We start from the raw sequence: 12,910 nt of genomic DNA on the forward strand, positions 1-12,910 counted from the left end.
CCCTGAAACTTATCCTCCCTGTCTCGGCCTTCAAGAACAGACCCTCAACCCTCCAACCAACACTTCGGTTACCCTAAAACAGCAGCTCGTATATCCTTCCATGAGCACTTAACACAGTCCCCAAACTGCCTCGCTGTGGTAGCCTCTTTGCTGCATCTTAGGGTTGTCCTCCATGACTAGAAACCCTTCCATAACAGCGTATAGGGTTAGGGCATCATGACTGCGTTTATCTATGAATAGACTGCGGCTAGGGCACGTTATTACATCAGCTATGGCTCCTCCAAAGCTGGGCTATAACCCTTCCTTAGATCTGCGGCTAGGGCTCCAAGATTAGGGCTACCTTGCTGCGTATTGAAGCTCCCCTAAACAGTGGATAGATCTCCCTTTGAACTGCGGCCAAACCTTCACAAGACCTGTGGCTAGGCTTCATTATGACAACGGCTAGGGCATCCTTCTTTTGCTGCGTATAGGGTCTCCTTCTAGACCTGCATTTAGGGCTTCATCCTCTTAGATTTCTCTTGCCACTAAGACCCAAAACAAGTGGAGAGAAATCAAGAGTGAAGTGTGTGTCCAGACTCCAAATGACTATCAAGCCACCTCCTTTTATGCTAAAACATTGAGCACAAGTGGGGGTTATTTGGTTGCTGGCCGACCTTGACGAATTGTCCCATAACACAAATAAATTCATATCTCCATGAATACTTATCGGAATCGGATGATCTTTAGATCAATCCTACACCTCTCGATGAGAGGAGTCCAAGAAAAATACCAGCTCCCATAAGTAAGATGACCCATATGGAGTTTGGCCCTAGTTGCCAATTTTAACAGATTTGCCCACTCCAGCATGGAGTGCGTAGAGCTAGTTAGCAGTTGCGCAGAGGAGAACAAGAGGAGTTCGACTTTTTGCAGAGATGTCATTAGCAAGGCTGAGAGATCAGGATCGATTGGACGGAGCCTCCAACTACGGGCTCTGGAAAGCAAGAATTTCTTGTCTTCTAGATGAGTACGATCTCAAAGCCTACATCGATAACGTGGTAGCTGTACCCACGGATGCAGATCAGCTCAAGGCCTACAAGAAGGAGATGGCGAAAGCAAAGAGGCTGATTCTCGATGGGGTTCGAGATCACATGGTGTCTCACATCATTGGCAAAGACACTGCCAAGCAAATGTGGGAAGCTCTCGCAACACTATACTAGGGATCTTTCGAGCAACGCAAGATGTATCTTGAGGAGAAGCTGAGATGTACAAGGATGCAGAAAGGGGAGCGCATAGACCCCTTCCTCAATAGGATTCAGGATGTTGGAGAGTAGCTGTCTGTAGTAGGGTTATCACCCTAGCCTACAGAATTAGTGCCTACCTTCTAGCCAAGTTCCTTGCCCTTAAGCTCAAACCCCTGGTTGGCCGTACAGAGTCCTTCGTAAAAGACTCTGCTTCCTTCGTTAAAGAGCTTAAGGACATAAAGCTTGACCCTGAGGACATTCTCATGAGCTTTGATGTGGTCTCCCTTTATACTTGTATCCCTATAAAGGAAGCCATGGAAGTGATCTATCGCCTAACAGATCCTGATACCGCACATCTAGTTGAGATTTGTCTAACTTCCACTTTCTTCTATTTCGAGGGTGAGTTCTTTGAACAGACCTGTGGTGTTGCCATGGGCTCACCCCTTTCCCCTATTGTTGCGAATCTTTTTATGGAAGATTTCGAAACCAAAGCTTTAGCCTCGGCTCGTCTCCTTCCCAAGCTGTGGAAAAGGTATGTAGATGACACTAATGTCATCTGGTCCCATGGCCAAAAAGAGTTGGATCTCTTCTTCAACCACCTCAACTGTTAGTCCTCTGCCATTAAGTTCACTATGGAAAAAGAGGTCAATGGTTGCCTCCCTTTCTTGGATATTCTTATATCGAAGAATAAGGACGGTTCTCTCTCCCACTCAGTATTCCGGAAGAAAACGCATACTGAGCAGTATCTTCATGCCGATTCCCATCATTTCCCTGCTCAAAAGTTGGGTGTTCTTAACACCCTCGCTACTCGTGCCCTGAGGATTTCTGATAGGGAGAGCTTCGATAAGGAGAAATCCCATCTCCTTAATGTCTTTGTGGAGAATGGCTATAGTAGGCGCCTAGGTCAGAAGGCTTTCCTTAAAGCCTCGAAAAACTCGTTAATCAAAAAAGAACCTAAAGAGCGTCGGCTAGGTGTCCATCTTCCCTATGTCCAGGGAACCACAGACAAGATTGCTCAGATTCTTAAGAAGTATGATATTCCCTCAACCTTCAGGCCCCTCAACACTATTCGCAAATCCCTCCGATCGGTGAAAGATCCCATTGACCCTAAAGATATGAAGGGTGTCTACTTGATCCCTTGTTCTTGTGGGACCCCCTATATCGGGGAAATAGGGCGCTCCATCCATCAAAGGATCAGCGAACATGCAGCTGACCTAAGACATGGGAGAACCAAGTCTTCAGCGTTAGCAGAGCATGCGGAAAAGACCAAGCATCAGGTGTGTATTGAGGAGGCCAAGGTTATTGCCAAGGTTGCGCAGTTCCATCACTGTAAATTCAGGGAAGCTATTGAAATTGAAAGAAGGCCGAGCAATCTCAATAGAGATGACGGCTGGAAGATCAGTAGCTGCTGGATCCCTGCCCTTTCTTCCTAGTCTTGCTTTTTCTGGCTTTCAATGTTTTCCTTAATTTCACGGATCTTTTTCCTTGGAGCCTTGTCTTTTCCTTCCTCCTAGGGTTTCTCCTTTTGGCTCTGTAGTTTTCTTTTGATCCTGTTCTTATTCTTCTTCTTTTTAGAATGTGTCGCTCGCTTGATTTATTTATTATTTTTTATCTTATTATTATTATTATTATTATTTTAAGTTAACTTGATAGTATTTCCTCGTTATTTATTTATTATATATATATATATATATATTATTTTTTATTTTATTTTATTTATTTATTTTTAATTTTATTTTATATATTTTTAATTAATTAATTATTTATTTTTTAAGTTAACTTGATTTTCTCGTTCCAATATTTTTATTAATTCTAACTAACTTTTATGTATATTACTTTATATTTATATATATATACACATATAATTTATACATATATTATAAGAAAAGGTCCTTTATATAACTAATTCCCATTTAAATACTAAATAACTTATAATTTTAATTATCAAACAATACCTTTTTAACTAACCATTAACACCATTTAAATTATTTTATATATTTATATATTTTTTATTGGTCACCTAATATAACTAATTTCCATTAAATTATAATAATTTTTATGACTCTGGTCCTAAAGTCAAAATTAGCCGTTGGTCAAGATAGCCGTTGGAGGCTCTGCTCAGACTATTTAACATGCTAAGCTGGATCTGTTTCTTCAACTTGTCCTGACGATGAACCACACTAGTTGGTTCGAAACGCGTCGACAAATGATTTATCTTGTGATTTACGCCGAAGAATTTCTCTTAAACGTTTTCGAAGACTGGCAGGTCTTCATCCATAGTATTTTGGGCAAAGACAAGTTGCCAGAGTGGGATCGAATGTGGGTTGATCTACAACAGGAGGAGATGAGGCAAGATTTGGTGAAGAACATCATTAGTGGCAACAGTAGCAGTAGTGGGACGAATAAAATGAAGGAAGAGGAGAATGTGGCCCTCACATCAAAGGGGAAACAAGAGCAATATAGGAGAAAGAAAGAGCTTTCCAAGGTCAAATGCTTCAGATGTGGTGAGCTTGGCCACTACAACACCTAGTGTCCCCTCAGGAAGAAGGACAAGGAGGAGAAGTAGGACCAAGCGACAACTCATGCAGAGATCGACAGGCTGTCCTCCAGATTGGAGGAAGAGTTTGCCATGATCACTGATATACCTCCAGGAGTGAGGTGGGGTGATTTGGTTTTGTAGCCCCAGAGAGCTACAAGATGGGCAGGATTCTTGAGGAGGTCCACCTCTTGAATCAAAACCTTGCTACGGGAGCCCACAATATTTCAATAGCAGGATGGATCAGTGGTAGATGGTGCAGTCAGATGCCAAAGTGATAGATGTAGTGGCTAGTAGCGGTCAGATACTGGGCAACGCAGTGCAGAGTTGGCAGCAGTGCAGTTGGCACAAAGCAGAGTCAACAGCAGCGTAGAGGCTTCAGTGACAGCGTAGAGACTAGCAACAGTTAGAGACTCGGGAGACAGATGCATCATACTGATCACAATTGATTCAATATTTTGGATGATTTTCAGTTGCAGTTGTTGCAGTTGCAGCAACAACAGATGGAGAGGGAGTTGCAGTGCAGATGTAGTGTTGGCAACAGTTTAGCAGGGCCAGCAGCAACACAGATGCAACATATATCAGAGTTGCGTAGTAGTTGGTGGGTAACAGCAGCTAGACATCAACAACGTGACAGGAGGTGGTGCAGAGACAGGGTGTTGCTTCAGTGGGTTGTAGCGCTAGAACACATTCCTCGCTAAGAGGGAGTGTTAGTTTTTGTAGCATCAAATGTGTTCTAGCCACAAAATTTGGTGGAGAGGCTAGAATACATGTATTCTCCAAAACCCAGAAATCATTTTTGGAAATTCCACCTAGAGACGACTAAATTAAAATAATTAATCAGTGTTTAATATTTTCTAAGTCTAAACTTAGGAAATATGATTAATTAAAGGGTATTAATTAGGTCATGGTGAGAATATTCTAGAAAAAACTTGGATCGAGTTCTAGCTAATCTTAGCCATTGATTAAGTTTTAATCGTGGCCGTTAATGCTTCAACGTGAGATTATAAGAAGAAACTCGATGGGCTTGGAGAACACACACCAACAGTTTGATTTCACTAGCAGATTGATTTCCAGGGTAGCAGCGTTGAGTTGCTGGAGAGAGAGCTAGTGAGCTCGAAGTAGTGAGAGAGGGGCAGGGATAGTAAGGTCCAGTTCCGGTGAGTGCACTGCAAAGAGGCAGTAAGTGCCATAGAGAGGCAGCGCAGAGCCATGCAGAGGCAATGCAGTGCTTCACAGGGGATTCCTTATTTTGCTGGGGAGAAACAATGATTCAGTTCCAGAAGCCGGAGAGAGAGTCAGGAGGCCAGGAGGATCCATCTTCCAGAAGATTGCTGATTAGATAGCAACTTCGACTTGGCAACTTCCGGCATCATCAACAACTTCGACTTGGCAACTTCCGACATCAGCAACAACTTCGACCTTGACTAGGAGACTTCAATCTCCTAAACTAGCCCACACAAGAAAGAGAGAGAGACACCAAAACTTCGATTTTGTTCTTCCCTTCCTCCTTGACCAAACTCGCACTCCTTTTAGCCTCTTCCTTCAACTTTGCACTTTTCCCAGCTTCCAGCTTCAGATATCGAACTGTGAGAGAGAGTGAGATGCTCCAAATGAAGTCGAATTGCCTTGTATATATAGCCTTCCAATGAGGTCAAATTGCCTTCCTTGAGGTCGACTTGATCTTCTTGAGGCCGACTTGGTGTGGAGGTTACATAATTCATTTTTGACTCAAAAATAATTCTTTTTACATTGTTCGAAAGCCCAAGAAGGGTCTCATAAAATATACAATGACTCTAATGACTCTTTATTAATCCTAGGAGTCCACAATGGGGACTTTGACTAATAAAATGATGACCCAAGCATGAAACCCATGCTTTAATAAGTCATTGTAACAATAATAAAAATTCTTTTGACAAATACATTTTATGAAGACTAAACCTAGTTACATTTTTCAACACCCCATACCTTGCTTTTGGGAGACATCTAGAACGGACTGAGCTGGGATCAGAGTGACAACCCTCGCCCATAGTCGTTGTCGCAGTGCCTATACAATCCGAGCGACAACAGATACATCATATAAAACTTGGGACAACATCCCAAAGGACGATAATTTGGAGGATGGCACTATACATCTAGAAGAATTGGAAGCAGAACTTTTGAAAGATGATGATGAAGCAACAACAACCATGCCACCCCCACCATCCAGTAGCAGTGCTCGAGTTCCAACAACTGTTCCTTTGCTGCCGTCGCCTCCATCTACATCCTCACATGGAGGGCATGTGCCTTCTGGTTATGATCTTGCGATTATGCAGGAGGAGACTCCTAGAAGACCACCACGACCTACTTAGAAATTAGACATTTCTCGTGGCAGCAAGAGGCCCAAGCATTAGCAATAGATAATAGATTTACTTGTCTTTTCTAGTTTCTAGTAGTTTTTATAACTGTTGACTCTTTCATATTTATTATGATATTTTTTGTAAACAATATATGACAATTTAAGTTTGAAGTTTGAAGTTGGCAATTATAACTCATTGGTAATGAATTATGAATATTATGTTTCCAAAAGTTGAAAGTTGTTTCATTTGATAACATTTCATTTCATGTTAGAATTTTTATATAATTTTGGTGATCAATGATGATAAATGTTATGTATTGAATTTTGAAAGCTTGAAACTTTAAGATTGATGAATCATGAGACTCGATATGTTGTATGTTACTAACTTGTGGATGTGGTTGATGAAGATTATAACTTCTAGATGATTGATGTTATATGGTTCAATCTATGTTTTTATGCTTTTTATATCTAATTCATCATTCTACATGCTTTTGTTGACATATATGCATCAAAATATATAAAAATATATATTATATAAAAATTCGCTCCTGATTCGCTCCCAATTTGCTCCTGAACAGGGAGATGAAAATGTCGCTCCCCGCTCCTGCTTCCGCTCCCAAGTAACATTGGGTTTAAGCCTCATTGCATCAAAATCCACCCTTTTCCACAATAAATTCTTCCTTTTTAGGGCTAACGTCACAAGCCCTAGGTAATTTTTCCCTAGGGTAAACCCTAACCTAACCCTAGGCTTCAACTTAGGGCTTCTTGAAGGCTTGTTGCTCCAATTGTTGATCATATCTATCTTTAACAAGCCTTTTCTTGGTCTTATGCACCTTGGTAAGCCTTTGTCCTTGCCTATTCATTAAACCCTAGGTCATAAGTGCCCTAGATAGGTCTCTTGGAGGGCATGCTTTGCCTTGTCTTTGTTGGATTGAGCCTTGTCCTTAAGTTGAGTGCCATTCTTGAGCCTATCCTTTGTCACCTCTAAGCCATAGACTTTGAATATCTATTAGGTGACCAATACAAGGAAGCCTCCCTTGTGGTGAAAGTCCACTAAAGAGCAAGAGGTGGTGAGCTGTGGTGACAGTGGGCCTCCACCTCATAGTGTTGTCCCTTGGTCTGGCTCTTGTCTTGTGAGCCCTCTCACAAGACCTGCTAGATTTTGAGGCAATAGGATGGAAAAGACAAAATTCTCATAGTAGTTGACAGACTCACCAAGTATGCACACTTCATGGGAATAAACAGATCGGACTCCGCAAAACAAATCGCTGAAGTATTTTGCAAAAATGTCTACAAATTACACAGATTTTCAGTCATTGTTAGTGATAGAGATGTCAAATTTAAAGGGAATTTTTGGAAGGGAATTTTCAATCAGATTGGAACATACCTTAACATGGGTACATCTTATCATCCTCAACAACGGTCAAACAGAAATTGTCAATAAATGCTTATAGACTTACCTTCGTTGTTATGTAATAGACAAACAAAATAAGTGGTCTGAATGGTTACAGCTCGTTGAATGGTTGTACAACTCTACTCATCACATTTCAACCAAAATGACTCCATTTCAAATTCTCTACGGTTATGAGTCTCCTAAATGGAAGGAATTCACCATTAACGAAATAAAAATTCTAGCAGTAAAAGATCAGTTAGAAGAAACCCAAAAGGTCTTTTAAACACTAAAAGCAAATCTAAATATTGAAAGAAATCGTATGAAACAGCAAGCCGACTAACTCATAACAGAAAGAGAATTTGAGGTTGGAGCATGGGTATTTGTTAAGCTTCAACCTTCCAAACAATTATCCCTGAAGCAGCAAGGAAAAAACAAATTGGCACCAAAGTTGTATGGACCATATTAGATTAACAAAAACACCAGCCAAGTAGCGTGTACAGCTTGGTCCTTCTTGATAAAAGCCACATTCACAATGTTTTCCATGTATCCTGCCTCAAGAAAGCACGAGGTAAGCACTAAGCAGCACAAATGACACCCATGATATTAGATGATGAAGGGAAAATTGATTTAGAACCAGAAGGAATTATTACCACTAGAGAAAAGAAATTATGATCATGAGTAATTAAAGAATATCTTATTAAGTGGAAGAACCTATCGGAAGAAGAAGCCTCTTGGGAGATAGAAGATTTTTCGTCAACAACATCCCTCGTTACCTATGCTCTGAGGGCAAAGCATTTCTTTTGAGGGGAAGACAATGTTATGTATAAAAATAATAAAATAGATATAATTATGTTAATATATTAACTATGTAGAGGGGCACGGTCAAAGATCATGACCCCTTGTTAAAAGGCAACCAAGGCTATATTTAAGCCAGGGACTTCATTGTAAAAAACATCATGTAACAATCATTTCAATTCAACTCAATATTGCATATTCAAAGTTGCTTGTGTAATTTCATCAAGGGCTCTTGCTGAAGCTCACATGAGGGGAAAACAAGTAGGTGATGATTCTACTAATGATTTTGATTATGAGATCTAGGAGGATGAATTGTGAGATTCATCTACATTTGTTTTGTATTTGCCATTGGCATCTTCTATCATCTTATCTATGTAACACTGAATGAGAAAATTATGGTTCATGGTTCTATATGTGTGATCTATGGTGTATTCTTGTGTGTTTGATGTATTTCTATTTAAAAAAATGTTCAAAACTTTTACATCTTTATATCTATGTATTATTTCTTAATACATAGTAGAGTAGCCATGTCTCACTGTCAGCTAACTTAGTTACTTCTGAGTATTATTTTTTGTATTACACTTCTGAGTATTACTTTTTGTATTACAGGGGGATGAGAATGTGGGGACGGGGTTGCTGACTTATCCTGTTCTTATGGCTTCAGACATCCTTCTATATCAGGTGCGATTAACAGTCTTCTTTGGTTTCTATTGTCTGTAAATACTGTGACAAAGTTCTTTTGTATGTTGCATCCAGCAATGACAATTCTGGGTTAGTAGTGGATTCTTTTTCATTTTAGTATGAACAACCAAGAACTTGAATTTCTTTGATGAGATATATGGATGCTTTGCAGTGCGATTTAGTGCCAGTGGGCGATGATCAAAAGCAGCATCTAGAGTTAACACGTGAATTAGCAGAGCGGGTGAATTTTCTGTTTGGGGGTAGGAAATGGAAAAAGCTTGGAGGGTGAGTCCTTGAAATATTTCATTCATAGCCATGCTGGAAATTCTTGAGGATATATGTTGCATTACTGTATATAAAATCCCTAGTATGCATGGAAGATTTTTAGCATTACTGCATTTAAATTCAAGGAAGCCTCCATGGAGGATTGTGGCAATGCTGGATGTATTTAAAGTCATGAAAGCATGCATGGATGAAACCATCCTAATGTTAGCTTTGTTTTGTTGACAGACATGGAGGAAAACTCTTTAAGGTGAGCTGCAGGTCATACATTCTATGATGCTTCTTAGTTGACAGAGTGTGTATATTAACTGATTTAATTTTTCTACTCAAGCAGATTCCTGATGCACTCATTTCACCAGAAGGAGCTCGTGTTATGTCCCTTACAGATGGGCTGTCAAAGGTAGGGAAAAATTTGCATTTGAATAAAGCATCTGGGAAATAGGAATAGTTGATGAATTAATGTGACAGTGTATCTTGTCAATTCAAATATATTTGGTTGAATCTTTGGAGCTATTTCTTTGGAGTTTGATTGTTTTGCAATAAACATTTATGATTGATGGATGTATCAAAATCGGTTTTAATTCAAATAAAGGTTATTTTTATTTTTTGTAACTTTTCTTCGTGCCTGCAATCTTCAAAATCACAGCTTAGTTATACAAGTACTTTCAGCTTGCCACTTATTTCCTACGTTGCATCAAAACAGATATGGATCTGGATACCAATCTGATATTTTGGAAAGTTGGGATCCAGATATGGGGAAATGGCACACACACACAAACACACACACATTTCCTAAACATAAAGAACCAGGAACATATTAGATTCAGATTTCTAAGGGCCAAAGTGTTTTGAGCTTCGGTCTGCAGACAAACTTCAAGTAATGGCCAAATAGAAACACAAGCCATTATTTCAACATTTGAAAACAGAAATATTGATTCAACCACTTGCAGTTTATCCAATGATGATACACTGAAGATTTCTACCACAAACTGTTCCATCAAAATGATGCTCCCAAACATTATTTTTGGAGGTTATCATAATTGAGTACTGACAGTTGATTTAATTGCCGCATCATTCATAACTTCTATAGGAGGATTAAATTCCGTCTCTAGATGATGATTTTATTTAACCTTATGAAGCATGTTGAACTCCATTACCTATTTTGACTTGAAATTTTCACAGAAGGTGGATCTCACTATTAGGATCAATCTTCTTTTGAAGTAGGTATGAATTCAGCTATTTTATTCGACACATTGGGTAACCTTGAGATTCATACCAAAAATGTCAAATGCAGTGGAAATTTTTTAGGGAGATATATTCTAGGATTCTAACGTTTACTCTTATTATGGCACATATAAATCCTCATTGTTTTCATTATTTATCCCTATGTGTATAAAATTTGTCATGTTGCTTTTTTTTAATTTTATGACAACCCTTAACCTGGATTGGGTGAATGAGAGAATTATATAATATTGAACTAGCTCATTAGAAAACATAATTGGGCCATATTTTCAGGGAGTTATATTCTAGGATTCTAACATTTATGATTTTACGCTTATGGTGGCACACATACATCCTCATTGTTCTCATTATTTATATTTTCAGGGAGATATATTCTAGGATTCTAACATTTTACTCTTATGGTGGCACACATAAATCCTCATTGTTCTCATTATTTATATTTCATTGTTTGTTTAAAATTTTCCATGTTGTTTTTTGTTATTTTTATGGCAACCCATAACCTGGACTGGGTGAATGTGAAAATTGTATGATATTGAACTAGCTCATTAGAAAACATAATTGGGCCATAACATAGTATAAGCCAAGCATCGATAACTTGGAAAAGAGAAGTAAATACGAAATAGCTGAATACATATAAGGGAAAAAGTTGTCTTTAATAAGAAGCGTAACTTATAAGTGATTTTCTTCAGTGATTTTTCAAATGTGTCTGAGGCCCACCCAATTAAACGCCAAAGTTTAGACTCTAAACGATAATAATAAATAAATAAAATAAAATCTAAAAAATAATAAAAAATAAATAAAATAAAAATATGAGAAAAATAATAAATAATAATAATAAAAAAAGGTAAAAAGTTAAAGGTTAATGAAGTGATATGACTTCTAATTAAAAGGCATATACATTCTTGAGATGACAAGCTCATCTTATTCATTCATCTGTTTTTTTAGAATGCCAGGCCTTCAAAGACAGCAGGAAAGTTATATACAGATATTCTAGCAGTTAGCTCTGGGGATAATTTAATCAGCCAGAGGTTTGTTGAGAAGTTGAGAGCGTTTATTGTGAGGCTTCTCAGGAAAATAGCTGAGTGCATGAATCAGATGGTGAAGCAATCTGTCCCATAGCACATCCTTAGCCTCGTGAACTTCAAAATAATTTCTTTCTTTCTTCTTTCTATATCAATTATTTATTATTTCTGTCCCAGATTATTGAGCAAATTTATTATTTCTCATTGTTTCTCTCCCAAATTAGTTGAGCAAAATTAAGCGTGAACTTATTTGTTCCATTGGTCTCAGAGGCAGTTTTACATGTTGAAGAAAGTGCAAGTAGGTTCGGTCTTCATAAATGTAATTTTGATATTTGTATTTATAAAAGAAAAGAAATATTATTTTTGTTATTTACATCAATGAGTTTCTTGCTCATTGAATAGGTCCAGCACATGTCAAAGTGCTATAGGAAAGTCAAAGAGTCAAAAGTAATGTTGAAGACCCTAAGGGCATGTTACACCATACATATTTATGTATTAGAGTCAAAGATATCCCTCCAAGCAAAGTCACAAGTCCTCTCCATGCAACGGCATCACCAAAGAAGCTAATCCAAAGAAGAAAAGAGAAGTCGGCCTCAAGTCGGCTTAAAGGAGGGAAAAACCTCTATATATATAGGCTGTCCACTCCAACGATAAGATACAATCACCTCTGAAATCAGCGAGAAGGAAGACAAGTTAAGGGTGAAGGGAAAGTGAAGAAAAGAAGCCTCTAGTGCAGCAAAGAAAGAGGAAGAAACACCGAGCCTTGGAAGTCTGTTCTAAGGCCTATTACAGTCACATGTGCGAGAAAGAGAGGGTCTCTCTGCTGTCATAGCAGCCCTCTATCACAGTCACACACACTTCATTATTTGGGCTAGATAATTAGGCCTATAAGGCCTCTCACTCAAGCGAAGAAGGAAGAGGTCAATCTCACAAGGAATCCCCTCACATGTGCGAAGAAATAGGGCTGCACTACTGTCATAACAAGTCTGCAACTATATCTCAAGAAAGAGCTTGGTTGGGCAAGAGAGAAAGGTCTCCTCATATGTGAAAGAATCCACTAAGGATCAAGGAGAAATATCTCTTCTAGAGCTAGCATAACAAGGTCTATCATCAGTTGCCGGAAGAAGAACGAAGTGCTAGAAGAAGAAGGACGAAGTGCCGGAATAAGGAAGGACTTGACTTGTGCTTGGAGGATAATCTTGTCAAGGGTCTAGGGTTTAGCATTGATCAAGAGAAGCTTCAATAAGAGAAATTTGAGAAAGGGTTTCATAGAGCCAATATCTTGTGTTCTTGTTTCTTATGTTTTGGGTAGCAGTTTGATGAAGTTAAAGAACACACACTATTAATAAGAAGAAGATCAAGCTAACAAGAAAAGTAAAAGTGCTTCATAAATTGTTATCA

At 38.7% G+C, this 12,910-nt stretch overlaps 1 protein-coding gene across 6 annotated transcripts in view; it reads left to right on the plus strand.

Moving 5' to 3' along the window:
* LOC149258953 (tryptophan--tRNA ligase, chloroplastic/mitochondrial-like) overlaps positions 1 to 12,910 on the plus strand; it is a 429,522-nt gene that overhangs the window by 192,127 nt on the left and 224,485 nt on the right. For all 6 annotated transcript variants that reach the window (XM_089416889.1, XM_089416870.1, XM_089416854.1 and 3 more), the window contains 4 exons: positions 8,892 to 8,963; positions 9,136 to 9,248; positions 9,474 to 9,495; positions 9,580 to 9,645. In XM_089416889.1, the coding sequence (XP_089273015.1) occupies positions 8,892 to 8,963; positions 9,136 to 9,248; positions 9,474 to 9,495; positions 9,580 to 9,645 (273 nt within the window). The remainder of the gene's footprint in view (positions 1 to 8,891; positions 8,964 to 9,135; positions 9,249 to 9,473; positions 9,496 to 9,579; positions 9,646 to 12,910) is intronic.

The sequence above is a fragment of the Pinus tabuliformis genome, chromosome 6 (assembly GCF_031772625.1).
Source record: "Pinus tabuliformis cultivar Carrire ecotype Pingquan chromosome 6, CPIR1, whole genome shotgun sequence".
NCBI lineage: Eukaryota > Viridiplantae > Streptophyta > Pinopsida > Pinales > Pinaceae > Pinus > Pinus tabuliformis.